The sequence below is a fragment of the Danio rerio genome, chromosome 2 (assembly GCF_049306965.1).
Source record: "Danio rerio strain Tuebingen ecotype United States chromosome 2, GRCz12tu, whole genome shotgun sequence".
NCBI classification, from domain to species: Eukaryota; Metazoa; Chordata; class Actinopteri; order Cypriniformes; family Danionidae; genus Danio; species Danio rerio.
The window spans coordinates 9,216,655-9,240,860 of record NC_133177.1 but is presented as its reverse complement, the minus strand read 5'-3'; the positions used below and the strand labels follow the sequence as shown (position 1 = coordinate 9,240,860).

The following is a 24,206-nucleotide window of genomic DNA, read 5'->3' as shown; positions in this document are numbered from 1 at the left end:
ATGAGGGAGCCATACAAATTGTGTGCTGCAAGGCGGTGTCAAGAGCATCATTATTTTCATACGAGGCTATTTTGTGTGTGCAATGTGTGTTTTAAAGCTTGATTGCATATTTCTCTTTTCTCTGCAGGACCCAGTGAACTCGACCTCAGTCTGATCGCAGACAGCAGCAGTCTGACAGATGTACCTGCCAAATTTGATGAGCAGGTATGAAAATGTCTGTTTTTTTGGCTTCTTTGTCGTCTTCTTTTTTAAGTATAGACATTAGCTTGACTCTATGGTCAAGCATTTTTCTTTGCTTTTCTTTGTTGGCTAAACTGGATAACAAAATGGTGCTGGTAGTTTTTTTTAGTCAAAAACTTACTAAAAACAACAAACTGCAGCAGTTTGTCAGAACTTACCAAATTACTGAAATTTAACATTTCAAAACAAAGATTATAAGTGCATTTCTGTTTAATTGGTCACACTTTATTTTGATGGTCCGTTTGTTGAGTTTGTCACATTGCATCTACATGCCAACAAATTCTCATTAGATTATACAGTAAATAGACTGTTAGGTTGGGGTTAGAGTTAGGGTTAGTGTATGTTGACATGTACTTGCAAAGTTTCTTATAGTCAGTTAAATGTCTGTTGAAGGAGAATGTCAATAGATATTAAGCAGACAGTCTACTAATACTTAATTGGACCATGAAAATAAAGTGCTAAGAGCTTTTTTTTTTTTTTTTTTTTTACAAAACTCAGTCTATGGCAGTCTATGTGGGTTAAATTGTGGTTTGTTTTGTAACTTGTAACTTCAATTCCATTGCACATATATATATATATATATATATATATATATATATATATATATATATATATATATATATATATATATATATATATATATATAGTCAGAATTATTAGCCCCCCTGACTTATTAGCGCCCCTGTTTATTTTTTTCCCCAATTTCTGTTAAATGGTGGGAAGATTGTTTCAGCACATTTCTAAGCATAATAGTTTTAGAAACCTATTTCTAATAACTGATTTTTGAAAAGGGGGCTAATAATTCTGACTTTAACTGTATATATATGAATTCAGAATTATTAGCTTACTTTTACTTATTAGCCCCTTTGAGCTATTTTGTACGATAGTCTACAGAACAAACCACTGTTATACAGTAACTTGTTTAATTACCCTAATCTAACTAGTTAACCTAATCAACCTAGTTAAATCTTTAAATGTCACTTTAAGCTGTATAGAAGTATCTTGAAAATATCTAGTCAAATATTATTTACTGTCATCATGGCAAAGATAAATATATCAGTTGTTAAAAATGAGTTATTAAAACTATTATGTTCAGAAAGGTTTTGAAAAGAAATCTGCTCTCTGTTTAACAGAAATTGGGTAAAAAATAAGGCTAATAATTCTGACCTCAACTGTGTGTGTGTGTGTGTGTGTATATATATATATATACACACACACACACACACACACACACACACACACACACACACACACACACTCTCTCTCTCTCTCACCAGCCACTTTATTTAGCCATATAGACATTGTCAAAACCATCTACTAAAGTTCAAACCGAGTATCAGAATAAGGAAGAAAGGTGATTTAAGTTACTTTAAACATGGCATGGTTGTTGGTGCCAGATGGGCTGGTCTGAGTATTTCAGAAACTGCTGATCTTCTGGGATTATCACGCAAAACCATCTATAGAGTTTACAGAGAGATGAAAAAGAGAAACTATCCAGTGAGCGGCAGTTCTGTGGGCGCAATTGACTTGTTGATGCCAGAGGTCAGAGGAGAATGGCCAGACTGGTTCCAGCTGATAGAAAAGCATGCTAAAGAATGCAGAACAACGTCTGTCGCTGGATCCGAGGAGTGAGATTTACGCGATCACCAGCTGGCTTCCGTTACATAAGGGCAAATATAGATGACTAAAACCTCATTTAATCATTTTTCTCATACTTTTTATTATTTACAATGTCCAAGGCATTAATATTAATATTAAATTCTACTTTTGTGCCTTTATTAGCTTTTTTCTCGCCTGTTTACTGGGTTAAAAATCTTACATTATTCCATCTCCACCTGCTGGTGAAAGCTAGAGCAGCTGGCGATCTTCAATCTGCAATCTATTGCTTCTCCTGCAGTTCCCCTTCGGTTGGGGAACTTCAGTGCCATGAATGGGAGGATTCGGATCAGAAGCCGCTTATCTGGAGAGTATTGAACGGGCCAATGAATGAAATTAATTGGCAGCGTAAGCTTGCGCAGGTGTGCGACATCTGCAATTATCTCAGCATATAAGCACACCTGAGCCAGCAGACGCCATCCTTTTCGCTTCAGATCCTTTCTGAGTGAGTCGATGAGGGTTCCTCTTGCTGATCAGCACTTCAGAGCGAACGAGTGTGTCTCCCGGTCCAGAGTGGGTCTTCGCGGTGGCAGACGTTCGAGCTGGGTTACTCCCTTGCCTGCGGTTCTTTGGGTCCGGTCCTCCAGAGCGGTGCGTATAGTTGCAACTTTCCTAAAAGAGCAACACAGTCGTGCAGCACGTCCTTTTCAGGATGGCGCTCCGACTGTGCGTTTCTGGATGCGGGGGTTTCCTGTCTCCGGATGATGGACACGATCACTGCATTGCATGTTTGGGGGTCCAGCATGTTAATGCGGTGCTCGCGGGCGGTTCATGTCGTCATTGCGATGCCATGACCGTTGCACAGCTAAGATCGCGGCTAACTTTCGCAAGAGAGCGAGCCACCCCAGTTGCCTCCTGTTCTAAAAAAGCAGCGGGCGCTCGGGCAGATCTGAGGGTTTCAGCGGGAGCTAATCCGCCGCCCACGGGCTCGCGGACCTCTCGCTCCTCACGGCGCTCCATCCAAGCTTCGGGTGGTGAGAGTGATCCGTCTAACCAGATGGTAGCTCTCACACTCGCTGACACCGGAGATCAGATGTCCTCCGCGGCATCGGAGGGTGGGCTTTCACTGTCCGACGAAGATCCGGACCCGCTCGCCCCCTCCGGGCAGGTGAGCGCTGTCAAATCGGATCCTGAAGCGGACATGTTAGCCGTGCTTTCCCGGGCTGCTTCGGCCGTGGGGTTGGAGATGGTTTATCCCCCAGCTCCGCGGCCGGACCGACTAGATGGGTGCTACGTAGAGGACCAGAAGGCGAAGCCTTCGAAGCCTCTCGTCCCCTTCTTCCCGGAAGTGCACAGTAGGCTCACGCAATCCTGGAGGGCACCTTTCTCTGCCCGTGCTGCGAGTGCCTCCGCCCTCACCGCCCTTGACGGCGGAGCTGCCAGGGGGTATGAGGCGATCCCGTCAGTGGAGCGCGCTATCGCGGTCAATCTTTGTCCGCGCGGCGCCTCTACGTGGCGGGGTTTGCCCCGCCTCCCGTCCAAAGCCTGTAGGTTGTCTGCCTCCCTCGGAGCCAGAGCTTATAAGGCTGCGGGCCAGGCTGCTTCTGCTTTGCACGCGATGGCCACCTACCAGCGCTACCAAGCGCAGGCGCTGGCCGAGCTGCACGAGGGCGGGTCCAACCCAAGCTTATTACATGAGCTGCGCACCGCGACCGACTATGCTCTTCGGACTACTAAGTCCGCCGCGTGTGCGCTGGGGAGGACGATGTCCACACTTGTGGTTCAGGAACGCCACCTCTGGCTAAACCTGGCCGATATGCGCGACGTTGACAAAGTTCGCTTTCTTGACTCGCCCATATCCCAGGCTGGCCTGTTCGGCGACACCGTCGGTGAATTCACCCAGGAATTCAAGGCGGTGAAAGAGCAGTCGGATGCAATGGGCAATGTCATCTATCGGCGTGGCCGTAAGCCCGCTCCGCCCGCCGAGCCATCCACCTCCGCTGTTCCTCGCCGAGGGCGCCCGCCAACGAGTGCTGCCCCGCCCCCGCCTGCGCCTCCGGCCAAGCGGGCGCGGCGTTCACCTCGAAAGCAGGCAGCCCCTCCTGCCCAGGGCGCCGTTAAGTCCGGTAAACGGACCGCGAAGTGTCCCTGAGACAGGCCATCCGGAGAAGAGGAAACTTGCTCTTTCCCCGCTGGAGGGCGGGGCCCCGATAACAACGGTACTTTTCAGTGCCACCAAAACATCAGTAAAAGAGCACTTTTTCCCTTCCCCGGATGTGACTGCACGAGTTCTGCCAGTCCGGGACGCGCTGCCTTCCGGCTCGCAGACTCTACGTGCTTCGCCAGTGGCTCACGAGCGCTGGGGGGACGGTCTCCCTTCCCTCAGCCCTCCAGCCCCCTCTCCGGAGTCAGGGTGCGGAGCCAGAGCGAATCGCTCTCCTCCAGCTTTTCCGCGGGACCCTCGTGCTTCCCGGATCAGCACACCCACTCCGCGCTGCCCCACCGCTGGTACGTCAGCGATTGTAGCGATGACTCCATTAGCGAGGGCTCTGCCTGCCTGGTTAGCGCGGGCCAGCCCCTCGCGGTGGCTCATACGCACAATCAGACTCGGTTACGCGATTCAGTTCGCGAAATGGCCCCCCAAGTTTACGGGCGTGTATTTCTCCAGGGTCAACCCCCTGTCCGCCCCTGTCTTGCGAGAGGAGATTGCTGCCCTCCTGGCGAAGGGTGCAATCGAGCCGGTTCCTCCAGCCGAGATGGAGAGTGGGTTTTACAGCCCATACTTCATCGTACCCAAAAAGAGCGGTGGGTCACGGCCAATCCTAGATCTGCGCGTTTTGAACCGCTGTCTGCACAAGCTGCCGTTCAGAATGCTCACGCAGAGGCGCATTCTCCAATGCGTTCGTCCTCGGGATTGGTTTGCAGCCATAGACCTGAAGGACGCGTATTTCCATGTCTCCATTCTTCCACGCCACCGCCAATTTCTGCGGTTTGCGTTCGAGGGTCGAGCGTGGCAGTACAAGGTCCTCCCCTTCGGGCTCTCTCTGTCTCCGCGGGTCTTCACCAAACTCGCGGAGGGTGCCCTAGCGCCCCTTCGGCTCGCGGGCATTCGCATACTCAGTTATCTCGACGACTGGCTGATTTTAGCCCACTCGCGGGAGCAATTGATTATGCACAGGGACGAGGTGCTTCGGCATCTCCGCTTACTGGGGCTTCAGGTCAACCGAGAAAAGAGCAAACTCGCCCCCGTGCAGAGGATTTCTTTTCTCGGGATGGAGCTGGACTCGATCACCATGGTAGCGCACCTCTCCGAGGAACGCGCTCGCCTGTTGCTGAACTGTCTGAGGGAGCTCGACAGCAAACTAGTGGTCCCACTGAAGTTCTTTCAGAGGCTCCTGGGGCATATGGCATCCGCAGCCGCCGTCACGCCGCTCGGGTTGCTCCATATGAGACCACTTCAGCACTGGCTTCACGATCGGGTCCCCAGACGCGCATGGCACGCGGGCACACACCGGGTCTCGGTTACTGCGCTGTGTCGCCGCGCCCTCAGCCCTTGGAACGACCCCTCGTTCCTACAGGCCGGTGTGCCTCTAGGACAGGCGTCCAGCCATGTTGTTGTTTCAACAGACGCTTCCAACACGGGTTGGGGGGCCGTGTGTCGCGGGCATGCGGCTGAGGGCCTCTGGAAGGGTGCCCAGCTGCATTGGCATATCAATCGCCTAGAGCTGTTGGCAGTGTTCCTCGCTCTCCACCGCTTTTTACCGGTGCTGGAGCGGCAACACGTGCTGGTCAGGACGGACAGTACGGCGGCGGCGGCGTATATCAACCGCATGGGGGGTATGCGCTCTCGCCGCATGTCTCAGCTCGCCCGCCGTCTGCTCCTCTGGAGTCACCCGCGGCTGAAATCGCTGCGCGCCATTCACGTCCCAGGCACGCTCAATCGTGCAGCCGATGCGCTCTCACGACAGCTGTTACGCCCTGGAGAATGGAGACTCCACCCCGAGTCTGTTCAGCTGATATGGGCGCGATTCGGGGAGGCCCAGATCGATCTGTTTGCTTCCCCCGAGAACGCTCACTGCCAGTTGTTTTTTTCCCTGACCGAGGGCTCTCTCGGCACGGATGCACTGGCTCACAGCTGGCCTCGGGGCATGCGCAAGTATGCGTTTCCCCCAGTGAGCCTGCTCGCGCAGTTTCTGTGCAAGGTCAGGGAGGACGAGGAACAGGTTCTGCTAGTTGCGCCCCTTTGGCCCAACCGGACCTGGATATCAGAGCTCTCACTCCTCGCGACGGCCCTCCCCTGGCGGATCCCTTTGAGAGAGGACCTACTCTCTCAGGGACAGGGCACCATCTGGCACCCTCGCCCCGATCTTTGGAACCTCCACGTGTGGTCCCTAGACGCGAGGAAGACTTAGGTAACCTACCGACTGCGGTGGTTAATACCATCACTCAGGCTAGAGCCCCCTCCACGAGGCGCGCCTACGCCCTGAAGTGGAGTCTATTCACTGAATGGTGCGTCTCTCGCAGAGAAGACCCCCGAAATTGCCAGATTAGTGTTGTGCTCTCTTTCCTTCAAGAGAAGTTGGACAGCAGGCTGTCGCCCTCCACTCTCAAGGTTTACGTGGCCGCCATCTCCGCTTATCATAGCGCGGTAGCTGGCGGCACCGTGGGAAAGCATAACCTGGTCATCCAGTTCCTTAGGGGTGCTAGGCGAATTAATCCATCTCGCCCCCCTCTCATGCCCTCTTGGGATCTCGCCCTCGTTCTCACGAGTCTGCGATCCGATCCCTTTGAGCCACTCGAATCATTATCTCTAAGATTTCTGTCCCTGAAGACAGCTCTGCTGGTTGCGTTGGCCTCCATCAAGAGGGTCGGGGACCTGGAGGCATTTTCGGTCAGTGACTCGTGCCTGGAATTCGGGCCGGATTACTCTCACGTTATCCTGAGACCCCGCCCCGGTTATGTGCCCAAGGTTCCTACCACCCCCTTTAGAGATCAGGTAGTGAACCTGCAAGCGCTGCCCCCGGAGGAGGCAGACCCAGCCCTTTCTTTACTTTGTCCAGTTCGCGCTCTGCGCATTTATGTGGACCGTACTCAGAATTTTAGATCATCTGAGCAGCTCTTTGTCTGTTATGGCGGTCGGCAGCAGGGAAGTGCCGTATCGAAACAAAGATTATCCCACTGGATTGTGGATGCCATTTCACTCGCTTATTCGAGTCGAGGTCAGCCGTGTCCCCCGGGAGTACGTGCACACTCCACTCGGAGCGTTGCATCCTCTTGGGCGCGTTCACGCGGCGCCTCTCTAACAGACATCTGTAGAGCTGCGGGCTGGGCGACACCCAACACATTTGCAAGGTTTTACAATCTGCGAGTGGAGCCGGTTTCCTCAAGGGTATTAGGTAACCCTTTGGTGATTGAGGAGACAACTCGGTAGGGTGTTGAAACACGCTTGCTGCGCCATTCTCCCTAACACGGAGGTACGTGCGCCTTTTTTATCTGTCAGTAAAGTTCCCCGTCAGGTGAGCCCTGCAGATTCCTCCGTGGCCCCCAGCACTGACTCAGCGGAGGAGTCACTTGCTGGCCCACTACGTTGTAGGTCTGCCCGCTGGTCAGCCCGCGTTTTGGGTATAGGTGCCTGCTATGCGTGATCCCCACTAGGCGATCCCATATGCTTATTCCGCCACGGTTAAGTCCCCCCCCTGGGCGGACCCGTGTCTTCCCTCTCCGCTAACCACTCTTTGCTATGCGTACTCCCCCTTTTTAGGGCTAGTCCATAGGTAAATTCTGCCATCTATCCCCCCCTTGGGTAACGGATGGCCTCCGCAGCGTCCTCCCTATCGGGATTGCACGCTTCCCAACGTACTGTCGTATTTCCTAGAATTATCTAGATGCTCAGGACTTCCCAAAAAATATATCTAAATCCGTAAAACTTCTGTTGAAGTAGGATAAATTAGGGCCAGGGACACGTTGGAGGACCGCGCCCCCCATGATGTGGGTGCGTCACGCTTGCTTGACTATCTCCTCATCGGGGGTGTTGGTAAGGTGCAGTCATTATGGCGCTTTCCATATTCTCCCATTCATGGCACTGAAGTTCCCCAACCGAAGGGGAACGTTCGAGGTTACAGAAGTAACCCTTCGTTCCCCGAGGAGGGGAACGGAAGTGCCATATTCCGTCGCCATAATGACTGTCCCTTAGCTGTTTGAAAGTCTCTTCAGCTTAAAAGGATGGCGTCTGCTGGCTCAGGTGTGCTTATATGCTGAGATAATTGCAGATGTCGCACACCTGCGCAAGCTTACGCTGCCAATTAATTTCATTCATTGGCCCGTTCAATACTCTCCAGATAAGCGGCTTCTGATCCGAATCCTCCCATTCATGGCACTGAAGTTCCCCTCCTCGGGGAACGAAGGGTTACTTCTGTAACCTCGAACGTTCTTGGTTGTAATGTTGAATTTTAACAGTCGAATTTGAACCACTGAATTTATGGAAGCGAATATTAGAACTGAAATAAAATAAACTGAAAATTACCTTTTGAATATTATACATCGTATTTTAAAGGGTATTGAATATTTTGTAAGTGAAATCTGAAAATTGAATATGAATTATTGAAGTTTTAAGTATGAAAAAGTGTTTGAAATATTTTTCATTGAAATATTCACAGCTTAAATTAACAGCTATGTTAAATTTCAGGACCTACAAATACAAAATTCAAGTCATTGAATTCACTGGAATTCAAGTCATTAAAATGCAAGAACTTGTTAATACGATGTATTATTTTTTTCAGTTTGTGCTATTCAACAAGCTTTTTAATTCAAGACTTTTGGCATTGATTTTGTTCCATAAGTAGGTAGTTTCAAACACAGCCAAAGGCCATAGAATACAAAAAACGTGTCACTTGTATAATTATGAGTGGCGAAAAGTGTAACGTCAATATGGCAAATAAAGCCCGCCTTCTAGTACAGGAGCCAATCATCTCTATAGACTGAGGATACTTCAGGGTAGAGCCTCAGACCAGGGGCCTCATGTACGAAGACTTGCGTGGAAATCTTACTAAAACATTGCGTACGCACATAACGCACATTTACGCTGTAAATGTGCGTACGCAGAAAAAAATTCAGATGTATGAAACACTGCGTACGCCGAATATCACGCATATTCTTTTGTACATCTGAATGAACGTGAAACTGAGCGCAACATGCACGAGCACAAAACCCCTCCCTGCCTCCTCCCCCGTATGAATATGCTTATGACTATGCTAATGGCAAAACCCAACGAAAAAGCAATGGCAAAAGCAAGCAAAAAGAGAAACTTTGAACAGAATGTGAAATGGAGGTGCTGCTTTCGGAGGTAGACTGGAGAAAAGCGGTGTTATTTGCAAGTTTGTTCTCCGGAATTAACAACAAAAGAAAAAAAATAGAGTGGGAGAGTTTAGCTGATGCGGTCAACACAGTTGGGTCTGAACATCGCACTGAGTGCATTAAAAATAGAAATAGTGTGGTTTATATCTGTAAAATGTTGCAGTATCCTTAGCAGTCTCAGTGGCGCACCTCGTAAGACGCACATGATCATGTTTCGACACGTTCGAGCATAAACTCGGCTCGAATCCAGCGTCTGATGAACTCTTTCTTCTTTTTTTCCCCGCTACATATCAGATTTTGCCCACTATTTATCACGAGAAAGACAAGTAGGAATCATCAATAAGTTTGTGCATCATATTTTATTTGCACATTTATTGAATGGAAATGTTTCTGATTCACGCATGCAAATTCATCTTCAGATAGTGTCTTTATAGCAATGTGCGTGCGGTAGATCGCTCAGATTACATTGGGAAAACAGGCGACTGCTGCAAATTGTGCTTTAATGTTTAGCTGGTCAAATGTATGGTATGGAAACCTTACATTCCTACTAGATGAACCCGTCTCATACAGCTGCCATTGCAAGGCTCAGACACTTTGTAGAGAGGAATTTAACACAACTGCCTCTAGGAGTCGCCAATGGAAATAAAACAGACACGCACAAAAAATGTGCGTACACCAGCCATAAAGCTGGCGTGGAGCTGCGCACATTCCCACGTTCAGTTCATTGTTAGTAAATCCAAACGTGAGCGATTCTGAGCGTGAAACGTTGATACATGAGGCCCCAGATGTTCTACAGATTTTGTGTGATTTGGACATTTAGAAATAACACTAAAGAGACAGTTGTTGTTTAATTCTATTGATGATTCCTAATATGAAATTCAATCATAAGCTAGCCAAGCAGTTTTGGAGAATTTGATGTTTCTCCATTCAAACAGAATGCCTGAACATACTGCCCGAGAGGCATTTCAAAGATGGTCGTCGAGTGAAATGACTTGTCTTAAAGGGACTTTGATATAGATCAGTGGTTGAAGCATACTGTACATCAGTGTCTTCGAGATCACACAGATGAATGAGGGCTCCATCAACTGTCACCGAGTTACTACTAATATTTGAAGGAAGCGCATTTATATTGAACTGTGATTAAAACTGACTGGAACTACCTGTGCTTTTAACAGTTTAATTGCACTCCTTCCAGCCAATAAGAGTCTAAAGATTCAACAGACCATGGAATAATAGCATTTAAAGCATCATTAGCATGTCAGGAAATGTCCCATCTGTCTCATCTCTTTAATTCATTACCAAGTTATTGGAATCTCCAATTGGACTCAGATGAGACTGGGCAGACTGAATATGGTGTATGTAATGAAAATGCTTTCTGAGTGGAGGTCCTGCATTAGCGGGCAGTCATTATGAGTCTCCTGCATAAGCTTCGGTCTGGATGAAGCTTTTTGTCCTTGAATTCCATTAACATGCTATTTTTGGGATCATCTTTTAAAGAAAAATGCCCAGTATGTTTGCCGGGTATTTTGATAACACAAACTAATTAATGCTTTAATTACAGGTGCATTTTCGCTGACCTTTAATATGGAAATGTAATCAAAGTTTCTTAGTCATTGTGTGTGCGCATATGTGTGTGTGACCGATATAATGAGAGTGCTCTATAGCATATTGTGGAAAGGAATTGTTTGAAACCTTCTATTTTTTTCCTCAAGGTCAAGAATAATGTGCTCTACAGTATGTAATCCACACTCAAATACTTCCTTTGAGAAAGCTTGAAGGGGGATTCATTTAAGTATTGCTTTATTAAATATGGAGCTATATATATGCATACTCTAAGATCTTGTGTGATCGAATGCATAGACTTTTTTTTAAATAACTAAAACTAAAAACACTCATTTCGGTATTTATTTTTAAATTTCTTGACTAGAATAAGAGTGTAATTCCTTACAATAATGCCATAGTAAATTGTCATTTTCCTTCAGTGTTGTTGCAACATAGGCTCATTCTGAAAACGTAACCCTATATACATTTCTGGAGAGCGCGAATTATGTAGCCAGAAGTACACATGGCTGCATTTCAACTTTAAAATAAACGCTACCGGGCGCTGTGATGCCATTCCTTTTCGCACTTACCAGCTGACCACTTACCTCTGTATGGATGGCTTCTCCATTGTTATAAGTTTGTCCAGTTGCTTGCCATGTACGCCAAAGGATTTGAGAAGCACAGGGTAGTTAACCGTGATGATAGGGTTTGAGTCTGGCAAAGAACAGTTCTAGAAAGCAGGTGAAACAAAAACAAAAGCAAAAAATAAATAAAATACAAAAGTAACCAAGAGAGAAGGGTAAAATCTGAAAACGTGGTAAAAATCAGGCTGCCGCAAGGGCTTTTCTTTTATTGGATTGCTTTTGGAAACTCTGTGTGTTGGGTTTAGGGAAGTGGGTGTGCGGGTCAATCAGTGCTTTTAAAAACACTATCTGTTGGGTTTAGGAGAGGTTTGAGGGTGGGTCAGTCGATCAGTCAGTCAGTCGACAGCTGCCTCTGGTGGATTTATGCGAGAACAGCAGGCATAAATGGCACACGCAAAAGAAATTTGAGATCTCAAAAAGCATACACAGCAGCCTCTGGTGGATTCGCGAAAACAAAAACTGCAAAGAAAAAAAGTAGCTCCTCAGAAATGTATATAGAAGTACATAATCAGAATGAACCTGAGTTGGTTATTACACCACAGAATTATTATGTAACCACAGAAGGCTCAAGCTGTAAATAGGGAAATTATCAAGACTCTTTTTTGGAATTTTCTAAAGAAATGCCAACATGGATTTTGGTTTTCAAAATAACAATTTCATTTCATTCTTCAATTTCATTTGAACTATACCTTGGCCTTTAGTGCTCCTTGTCACGGATTGTCTGCACTTAAAAAAAAAAAATCTGTTAGTTAACAGTTTCTGTATTTTGTAATTCACAAGTGTTGTCCATTTATTTTCGGTTCTGAACTGCATTATAGGATGTTGATCTCTGCTCTGTCAACTTTTAATGTTAAAAATTCAACTCTACAGTTTAACAAGGTGACTTTTATTGACATTTTAGTAGTTTAAAATAATATAATCATTCATTCATTCATTTTATTTTTAGCTTAGTCCCATTATTAATCCAGGGTCGCCACAGCGGAATAAACCGGCAACTTATCCAGCACGTTTTAACGCAGCGGATGCCCTTCCAGCCACAACCCATCTCTGGGAAAAATCTACACACACCTATTCACACTCATACACTATGGACAATTCTGGCCTACCCAATTCACCAGTAACACATGTTTTTGGACTGTGGGGGAAACCAGAGCACCCGGAGGAAACCCACGCGAACGCAGGGAGAACATGCAAACTCCACACAGAAACGCCAACTGACCCAGCCGAGGCTCAAACCAGCAACCTTCTTGCTGTGAGGCGATAGCACTACCTACTGTGCCACTACGTCCCCGTTTAACCAGGGGTGTAGCAAGCAGGAGGAAGGTGGAGGAGGATATGTCCCCCTCACTTTTAGAGCCAGACCATTTAAAAACAGGTGATTAATAAATGTATGAATGTAAACTTTTGGATCTCATTCAGCTGTCCCCCTTACTTTTAAAATGTCCGATTCGCCCCTGCATTTAACGATTGGTCCTGAGCACTATTTTTGAACCTTTTCTCATCTTTCTTGCATTTACAATAACTCTCATTGGTTGGTGGTTATTGTTTCACGCAGTGAAAAGAAATCAAAGTGATGTGAATGCGGCAGGATAAAAGAATGCAGGCTAATGTAGTCGTCTGCAGTCACACATCGACATCTGTCCATCGGGAATAAGAATCCCTGGTAACCTGGGCCAATTATAGAGTCGCACCTTTATTAGAGGGCCATTTGCATCACTCTACCTGCATTGTATTTGCATTGCCTCACACAATAAAAATGACATATATTTCTAAATTATGTAAAAGATGACTTATTTTCTTATTTTTTATTTGTTTATTTATTTATTTGTGTGTGCTTAAAAAAAATCCACAATATAATAAATTTTTTGTGGAAAACCTGATGCGGCCCAGCCTCACCCAGACTCTGCTTCCAGTGGCCCCCAGGTAAATTGAGTTTGAGACCCCTACTTTAAACTATTCAAAATGTTAATAAAAGTCATGTTTTCCAACTTATCAAGGTTAAAAGTTGCTGGAAAAAGATCAAGGTACCATAATGCAATTCAAAAGCATAATTAAACAATGAGAAATAAAAACATGTATCACGAAAATATGGAAAACTGAGAATTTACTGATGTTTTTTTCACAATGTGGAATGCTTTTGCTCTTATTCTGGGTGCATATTATTCTCCTTGCTTGTTTTTCCCCTTCCCCTGCGCACAAAATCTCTCTCACACACACACAAACACACAACAGATGTGTATTATCTTCTATTCAAAAGTGTTCCCTACCAACAGCTATGGCAGGGTTACATGAAAGCGGCCAACCAATTAGACTCTCCCTGTTGCTGGATGTCTGTCAGATTGAATTTCTGAGTCTCTTTTGCATTTCCATGGAGAGGCTGTCATGCTTCCTTCATTATTTTTGGTTCAAATCATGTCTGCATGAGACAAAAAGCAGTCATTAAGCCCACGTTCCCACCATGACCCTTTCGTCTGCGTCCATCAGCTGACAGCAAAATCTCCGTGCCGTCAGCATCACACAGAGAAAAACACTTTTGTAGAAGAGAACAGATCTCAGAGCAGTCCTCCACTCAGTGTGCATCATGTACAGTGGGTTCTTGGCACCAGGCACACTGGCTTTGGTTCTGTGCTGTGACTGTTTGCCAGCCACTCGGATTAAGACACCCATCTACAGTGCAGAAAAGCCTTGTATAGAACAAATTGCGCATGAGTCTCTTCTGTCCCTTCCTGCTTTTAACAACCCAGCCCTAACAAGTAATGCTACATGACTAAAAGTGCAATAGCATCTGGTTTGCAGACACTTTAAACAAATAAGGTGCGTTTTACAGCAGTTTTCCTGTATCGTTGCATAGTAGCACTACTTTCCTGTAGAATCTACTGTAACTTACTAGAAGCAGTTCACTTCAGCTGATTTAAATGTTATCACTTCATTGAATTGTTATCAGTGGTTATCAGCTGATAGGTATGGGCCAGTAGGGACCTTCTGTGCCTACTGGTAGGCTCAAAAGGCTGTTACCATTCACATGGTTAATCAGCTATAGATCACATATGACTGTGGAAAGAAGTAACGAGAATTATTTACATTATTTATTTAATTTCGCCTTAATTGTATGTTATTAACGTCTACTTCTACCCCAACCCTAAACCCAACCATCACAGTGATGTAAAAAGAGATCTGGATCTTGGTCTTCTCTATTAGTATAGCTGATTACCATTGCGGATGGATGATAACAGCCTTCTGAGTCTACCAGTAGGGCCCTACAGGCCCATATCTATCAGCTGACAACCACTGAGAATCCCCATTCAATCGAGTGATAACATTCAAAGCGGGTGTTCATTTTTACAGTAATTTACTGTAAATCAATTACAGCAAAAATACCGTATTTACATTTACTGCACCATTTATCTCGATGTATATGTACTTACAGTAAAATGTATATTTACAGATTATTCCATCCATGGATTGCTTTTTTCTTCCCTGATGGCATGGCCATATTCCAAGGTCAGAATGCCATGATTCATCGGGCTCAAATTGTGAAAGACTTTTGCAGAGACCATCGTGTTTACACATAGATTGGCCACCACAGAGTCCATATCTTAACCCTATTGAGAATCTTTAGGATATTCTGTAAAAGACTGTACAAAAGCTGTCTGATTCTTCCATCATCAATACAACATCTTGGTGAAATAATCAATGAAACTCTGGTCAAAAATCAATGTTGCGGTAATCAAAGCTAAACACATTAGAAGTGTGTGATTTTATTTGAATGGGCATTGTATACGTTAAGATTTTTACTGTATCACAATATTTAATTTTGTTTTTACCTGCACAAGCCTTGTCAAGCCTCTGAGTGCCATAAAAATGCATTAACATATTTAATAGGATATTATATTTACAGCATAAGCTAATTGTTATCATCATTGTGCCATCACTGTAGTTTACTTCTGTTCAAAGCTATAATATGGTTACCAGCGTCTAACGAATACCATGTAGATGAGATGCAGCAGACGAGGACAAGTGTCTCATCCAGAAGTCTGTGCTGTTTTATCAGGCGATGTTGTCAGCTGAAATCATGCATCCAGCACTTCCTGCTGCGCCCACGGCTCCTTCACACACACGCACATACATACGCACACACACACACACACACACACACACACACACACACACACACACACACATGGCAAATGTCTACAGTACATCAAACCGACCTTCGGTCTGCATAGATAATTAATGAGAGACACACTTTCATGTGAATTCATCCTCCACAATTTGAGAGAAACAACGCTTTAAAGCCATTTTTCTCAGAAAACATATTTCTAAAGGTGCTGATGACTTGAGATTTTCATCAGATGTTGGTAAATACCAAAGTAAATGCTAAGAAAGCAAATCTATGTAATTTACAAATTAAGCTCTCTCAATAGGTTCATCTTTATGCAGCACTGCACAGACCGATCGAAACAGGGCCGGACTGGGACTAAAAATCAGCCCTGGCACTGTAGTCACACCAGCCCACATTACCACACCAACACAGCCCCATCCACGGATGCGCACATTCACTACATATATTGGTGTACAAATGGTAAAATAATATAAGCAGTACCATATGTAATAGATATTTAAACATTTAATGTATGTGACTGGAACAAAACAACCCATTTATGACAAATTTATACATCCAATCATTTCATTCATTCATTTTCTTTTCGGCTTAATCCCTTTATTAATCTGGGATCACCACAGCAGAATGAACCGCCAATTTATCCAGCATATGTTTTACGCAGCGGATACCCAATTCACCCATAGCACATGTGTTTGTGTTGCACTTACGGTTTGGCATTCTTTTAGATTTTGATTATGTCCGCGTAACCTCTGATTGGGTTGGCCCATCTCGAAACCAGCCGGCCATTGCCGATTGGGCCAATGGTTAATATTTATTATTATTATTACTATCATCATCATTATCATCATAATATTCACATCTTGCAAGAGATAAAAGCTGCCTGCATGTAAAAACAATACATATATATATATATATATATATATATATATATATATATATATATATATATATATATATATATATATATATAAAAGAATAAGAAAAGAAAAAAAATAAGAATAAGAAAAGGAAAAAAAAATAGCATACAGGGCTACATTTAAAAAATTGTCCGGCCATTCTGGCATTTGCCAGAATTGCCCGATGGCCAGTCCGCCCCTGGATTGAAATCTGTCCTAAAGTGATGCATGCCGGTTAGAAATTTTATCTGGCTTGACGCTGCACTGACATCACATGACTGTCAAATGTGGCATCAAAGTATTGCAACGGCACTCCGACATTAGATGGCAGACTCATCTGGTGCAGCGTCTGAAGTGTGACTGGATTCTAGATTCTGGCTTGACGTAACATGCTTGGCCGAAGTGTCCGTTTTCAACTCCATCACCGCCTGCGCTGGTCTAATCTCGTTGATTACCGGCTGCAGCTGTGGTTCAAGTCAAACGCTCCTATTGGCTGCATGTTCTAGTCCTGTTGGCTTAGGTGCGTTCAACATGAACCACGGCTGCTGCCGGCAATCAACATTAGCCGAGCGCAGGCGGGTGCGGAGTTGAAAATAGAGCCGTCAGGTTGGACACTTTGGGGCTCATAGTTTACTGCAGTCATGATGACTGATCACATAGCATGATCAGTTATCTATTTATTGCAACAATAACAAAAGAGTTACAGTACAAATAAAACAGATTAGTGTCCTCAAACTATAGTTCATTTTCAACAATAAGGGAATGATTTTTTTATTTTTATTTAAGTAGTTTATAACATAAGTATAATGAGAGAAATAAGGGGGAAATGAGATGGAACCTGAAAAGGAAATTATTAAAAATTATTAGCCCCTTTAAGCTATATTTTTTCTTGATAATCTACAGAACAAACCACTGTTATACAATAACTTGCCTATTTGCCCTAACCTGCCTAGTTAACTTCATTAACCTAGTTAAGCCTTTAAATGTCACTTTAAGCTGTATAGAAGTGTTAGATTAGATGTTATAAAGTGTTAGATGTATAGAAGTTATTAGAAATTAGTTATTAAAATTATTAGATTTAGAAATGTGTTGAAACAATCTTCCCTCCATTAAACAGAAATTGGGGAAAAAATAAACAAGCGGTCTAATAATTTAGGGGGGCTAATAATTCTGACTTCAACTGTATATGTATGTATGTATATATATATATATATATATATATATATATATATATATATATATATATATATATATATATATATATATATATATATGAGACAGAAGTTGTCCAATAATTAACCCGAAACACACGTGGTTGTTGTCATGCTGTGAACTGCCAATCATGTAATATCTGTGTCGTCATTGCAACTCCTGCAGTCGCTCTTAGCTGCACCGGCTAAATCAATCATCTGATCTCAGAGCGCTGTCGCATACTTTAATGCAAACATGTGACAACTAAAATTTCGAACCGGCATGCACCGCTTTAAGACAAAAGTACCTCTTGTGTTGTCTCTTTGTGTCATGTGCTCTCCAGTCTATTGTCTAGTCCCACCTTCTTTGTTATCCTATTATTAGTTTATCCTGTAGACCTGTCTGTTTGTCAATTTGCTTTTGTTTATAGCTTCCTCTTGTCTGATGTCATGTGTCAGTTCTTCCTCATGTATTGACTTGTCCTGTTGTGTACAGTCTTGGTCTTCCCTGCCAGCCCAGTCTAGTTTGTTGTCTTTTGTTAATGTTTTTCCCCTCTGGGTCGTTTTTGTTGCTTTTTGTTTTATTTTATAATTAATAAACCCATCTAATGTTGTTGCACTTGAGCTCCTTTCCTTTACTCTGAGCGTGACACTGCATCCCTCCATTCTACCCTACACCTAAAATAAACCGCTACAAAGTTTAAACCTATATTTTTAAGACAAATTATCTCAGTGTTACATTTCTTGTTTAAAGCATGAACAATGCTAAATAATTATAGTAATTTCTTACATTTATATAGCGCTTTTCTGAGCACTCAAAGTGCTTACACATTTGTTGGGGGGATCTCCTCAACCACCACCAGTGTGCAGCAACCACCTGGATGACACGATGGCAGCCATATTGAGCTGGACCACACACCAGCTGATCGGTGGAGAGGAGACAGAGTGATGAAGTCAGTTATGATATGGGGATGGTTAGGAGGCCATGATGTACAGAGGCCAGTAGGCAAATTTGGCCAGTATGCCAGGATTAAACTCCTACTCTTTTTCGAAGTACTTTTAACGATCACATAGAGTCAGGACCTCTGTTCAACATCTCATCTGAAAGACATTGATCAGCATAGAGTCTCCCATCAATATACTGGGGCATTAGGACCCACACAGACCACAGGTTGAGCACAGGGAGCGCCCCTGCTGGCCTCACTAACGCCACTTCTGGCAGCAACCTAGCTTTCCCATGTGGTCTCCCATCCAGGTACTGACTGTCTGCAGCCCTGCTTAGCCTCAATGGGCGAGAATGTGAGAGTTGCAGAGAGCTAGCTGCTGGCTAAACATTAGATTCATGCTTCAAGCAATAAAGTTCATTTTGTAATGAAACGATGTAACAATCTCTCAAAACAAGTTTTAATATAAAATAATTCTGTCTGATTTGATAATAACAGCAGCAGTGAAGTGCTTGCAAGAAATATCCTTACAGCCAATGGCCTTCATTCCTTGTTCTGTCATTATAACAACATAGTAGTAAAAGGGGTTCGACAGCAGCCAAAATCAGCCTTAATAAGGCAAAGCAAGGAAAGTTTATTTATATTGCACATTTCATACACAGTGGCAATTCAAAGTGCTTTACATAAACAGAAATAAAAGAAACAATTATGAGGAAAATAAAAACAAATATTAAAAATGATTAATAAAACAGACAAAAAATGTGTTAAAACAGGTGACAAAAGAATGAAGAAGAAGAGAAAAACATAATAGTGTGATCTGTTGGACATAGCACAGTGCTCATTCGGTAATGGCGCAGCTAAACAGATGTGTTTTCAGTCTTGATTTGAATGTGCTTAATGTTGGAGCACATCTGATCATTTCTGGAAGCTGATTCCTGCAGTGAGGGGCGAAGTTGCTGAAAGCCGATTCACCTTGCTTTGACTGAACTCTTGGAATTTCTAGTTTATATGATCTTAAAGATCTGAGTGATCTGTTTGTATTCAGTGAGCATAGCTGTAATTTATTGAGGTCCTATGGCATTTAGTGATTTATAAACATTTTACATTTACATTTACATTTAGTCATTTAGCAGACGCTTTTATCCAAAGCGACTTACAAATGAGGACAAGGAAGCAATTTACACAACTAAGAGCAACAATGAATAAGTACTAAAGGCAAGTTTCAGGTCTGTAAAGTCTAAGAAGGGAAGTGTTAGTAGTTTTTTTTTTTTTTTGTACAGTTAGTGTGATATTCAAATAGGCAATTGCAGATTAGGAAGTGAAGTGGAGACTAAATAGTTGAGTTTTTAGTCGTTTCTTGAAAATAGCGAGTGACTCTGCTGTTCTGATGCAGTTAGGGAGTTCATTCCACCAACTGGGCAGATTGAGCGTGAGCGTTCGCGAAAGTGATTTTTTCCCTCTTTGGGATGGAACCACGAGGCGACGTTCATTCACAGAACGCAAGTTTCTGGAGGGCACATAGATCTGCAGAAGTGAGTGCAGATAAGAAGGTGCTAGGCCAGAAGTCACTTTGTAGGCAAACATCAGAGTTTTGAATTTGATGCGAGCAGCAACTGGCAGCCAGTGCAAACGGACTAGCAGCGGAGTGACATGTGCTCGTTTAGGTTCATTGAAGACAACTCGTGCTGCTGCATTCTGGAGCAGTTGAAGAGGCTTGATAGAGTTAGCTGGAAGCCCAGCTAGTAGAGAGTTGCAGTAATCCAGTTTGGAGAGAACAAGAGCTTGAACAAGGAGTTGAGCTGCATGTTCAGGTAAGAAGGGTCGGATCTTTCTGATGTTATAGAGTGCAAATCTGCACGATCGAGCAGTTCTAGAAATGTGGTCAGAGAAGTTTAGTTGGTCATCAATCGTTACTCCAAGGCTTTTCACCATTTTGGATGCAGTAATGGTTGCCCTATCCATCTGGATTGAAACAAGTAATAATACTTTAAAATCTATTCTGAATGTAACTGGGAGCAGGTGTAAAGACCTGAGGACAGGTGTGATGTGCTCTGGTTCTGATCAGAACCCTGGACGCAGCGTTCAGGATGAGCTGCAACTGTCTGTCTTTTTAGGAAGGCCCGTGAGGAGGTGGTTACAGTAATCCACCCTGCTGCTGATAAAAGCATGAAGTTTCTCACTGGAAACAAAGCATTTGATTCTTGCAATGTTTTTGAGATGATAGTATGCTGAGTTACTAACTGCTTTGACATGACTATTGAAAGTCATTAATGAGCAACAAACGCCAGGCTTCAATTTGTGATGTATCTGGAATATGTGCTAACTAGGGTTGGGCATCTAAGCTATAATGCCGATCCGATACGCATCTCGATACAAAGAATACGATCCGATATATTAGCAATACATTTGTGACATTGCGATGCAACACGATACGATTTACACCCATATCACGATACAATCCGATAATTCAGCACTAACTAATTAGATCAAGTTTATGAGATGATGTAAGAAAGGATGCTGTGCCTTTGAATGAGTTTGATTATTTATTAACCAAGCAAAACCAAGACTTTTTTTACAAACTGGCTTTTCTCTCAGAGCCAGAGTGTCAGTTTACAGTAGAGGGCCATTTTAGAACCTATAGCACATATTATTTAAGTATTTTCAAGATAAACAGAATGTATAAGTGCAATATATATTATAAATGTATATATTTGCACTCTTTCAACATAAAGGTTTACCATTGCACAACAAGAATTGTGATTTAGGTCGTGAACTAGCAGTGTTATGCTGCTTTGAAACATCACTGTCACTGTAAACAACAGGCTAATAAAAATATAATTAAATAAAAATTAACAGGAGGTGTTTAAAACCTTCGTTCTCCGTGACACTAGGCTGAATATCTTTGCAGATGAACAATGCAATAACATCCGTTATTGGCGTAGAGCCAGCAAAACTGTTGCGCATGGAGAAAACTTTCAATGCTTTTCTCACCATTATTGGAGCTGGTAGCTAAAGTTGAAGCAGAGCAGGAAGCCGGGGATGCCGGAACACTGGAAGATGCTTCCACAACAACACCGAGGCGACGCTTCAAGTGAGATATCAGATTAGTCGTACTGCCCGTGTATTTTACAGATGCGCGGCACATTTTGCAAATTGCATCTGTGCTGTCAAATCGTCCATCCTTTTTGCAGAATCCATAATGTTGCCATACTTTAGATTTAAAACTCAGTGAGAAATAAAATGTTTGTTTTGCTTCCCGCGCTTTCTGAGGGCGCACTACTAGCTTCATCCGCACACCTGATACACTGAGTTGTAGTGTAAGTGTACACATCCGCAAATCCGTTGCTAAGGCTTACTTTATGTAGGTCGATTAAATAATGCGCCAAAAACAGGTTGACAACACTTGTTAATAAATAAAAAATACATTCTATATTAAAAATATAAGCTGTATCTTGGAAAAACCGATGCATCTCGCAAAAACCGATGCATCTCGATTTGCTTCCAAAATTTCATTCATCCTCTGCTGCTCTACCGATGCACTCGCATCGTGCACGCGCATGACCGTGTATCGATTTATATCGGTTAATCTTCCCATCCCTAGTGCTAACAATTGGGCTTGAAAGGAAACTGACATGACCTCTTTTTTTCCTTTTTTTTATGTGATATTTAGGGAGTCCATAGATGTCTTATTATTTATGATGGGGATCCAAATATAGTAATGCACGAATCAGCCACATATTGATCGGCCACTAATGGTAATATTAGAATGGACACGCTCTCCTCATTGTCTGTGGCGCAGATCTTGTGTCTCTACAGTCCAGGATTGAGCTAATTTGCAGGCTTGTATGTGTATGGTTTCTCTCTCTGTGAGTCAGTGGACCGTCTGGCCTGCCTACATCACAAACACACTCATCAGTAGCACCCTGCTCTCCTCCCACACACACACATATACACATTTTCATCGTTGTGCATGCTGCAGAAAGTGACAAGTTACCGCCTGAGGTTTTGTTTTTTGTTCTGTTAAACAGTCCAGAACTCTTTTAATCACACTAATCATGGTGCAAACTGTGAAGTTCCCAGTTTTCTGCAGTGTGTTTTTGTTCTAACAGAAGTAACCTCACAGCTTTTGTTTTAATTAGCTCACTGATACTCATTAAAACCACTCTTACGAAGCATTGTATTTCTACCCTAAAAACCTAAGGGATATGTTGATTAAGGGTGGAAATCTTTAGGGACTTTACAAACTGACTCCAATTCCTAAATGAAAATGAAATTTTCAAAATTCTTGACATACATTTTTCCCCCATATTTTTGGCAGTGCAGATACATCTGTCCAGCTGTACATTTTAACCAGAATTCCAGTTCCTATGCTTTAGTTTACAATTAGAATCAACACTCAAATGCCACTTTATTAGGTACACCTTATTAATACCAGGTTGGATCGCCTTTTGACTTCAGCAACTGCCTTAATCCTTCATGACATAGATTTCACAAGGTACTGGTAAAATTTCTCTGAGATTTTGGTCCATGATAGTATCACGCAGTTGCTACAGATTTATCAGCTGCACATCCATGATTCGAATCTGCCGATTCACTACATCCCAAAGGTTCTCTACTAGATTGAGACCTGATGGTTGTGGAGACCATTTGAGTACAGTGAACTCATTGTCATGTTCAAGAAATCAGTCTGAGATGATTAGCGCATTGTAGTCTCAGTTTACTGTTCTTAGCTGACTGGAGTGGCACCCGGTGTGGTCTTCTGCTGCTGTAGTCCATCTGTCTTAAGGTTTGACATGTTGTGTGTTCAGAGATGCTCTTCTGCATACCTATGTTGTAAAAAGTTACTATTGCCTTTCTATCAGCTCAAACCAGCCATTCTCCTCTGGCATCAACAAGGCAATTGCACCCACAGAACTGCCGCTCACTGGATATTTTCTCTTTTTTGATTCATTTTCTGGTTGAGTGTATAATACCCCAGTAGATCAGCAGTCTCTGAAATACTCAGACAAGCCTGTTTGGCACCACCAACCATGCCACATTCAAAGTTACTTAAATCACCTTTCTGCAGCACATCATCTTGACAGTGAGTTGCTGCCATGTGATTGGCTGATTAGACGTTTGTGTTAACAAGCAGTTGGACAGGTGTACCTAATAAAGTGTATGAGCGTATGTATGACAGTGCTGCAATCTTTAAAATTATCGATTTTATTATCAAAGTTATTTTTAAGGCAGGGTAGCATGGTGGCTCAGTGGTTAGCACTGTTACGGGTCGCTGGTTTGAGTTCCGGTTGGACCAGTTGGCATTTCTGTGTGGGTCCTGGGTTCCAGCTTCCACTGTGACGACCTCTGATAAGTAAGGGATTAAACCAAAGGTAAATTAATGAATAAATAAATATTCAAGGAAAGACCAGTTTATTTATTTAACACATTTCATACATAATGGTTATTCAAAGTGCTTTACATAAACAAGAATAAAAGGAACAAATATATTAAATAAAAACAACAAAAAAATAAAATAGATTTAACTGTGTATTCAGAATGAAAAAGCTCTGAATGTGACACTGAAACCCCAGATTTCAAAGAGCAATTATAAAGACAAAATTATCTAAAAAAGAAAGCAATACATATTTTTAGTTTGGTTATAACCTTTTAACAACGAAATGTCTTCAAAGCAAAAA

The 24,206-nt window shown here is 43.3% G+C and overlaps 1 protein-coding gene across 1 annotated transcript in view; it reads left to right on the top strand.

Moving 5' to 3' along the window:
- Window positions 1–24,206, top strand: part of ak5 (adenylate kinase 5) — a 213,479-nt gene that overhangs the window by 162,221 nt on the left and 27,052 nt on the right. Inside the window, exon 8 of the mRNA NM_001100084.1 lies at window positions 128–204. Within this exon, the coding sequence (NP_001093554.1) occupies window positions 128–204 (77 nt within the window). The remainder of the gene's footprint in view (window positions 1–127; window positions 205–24,206) is intronic.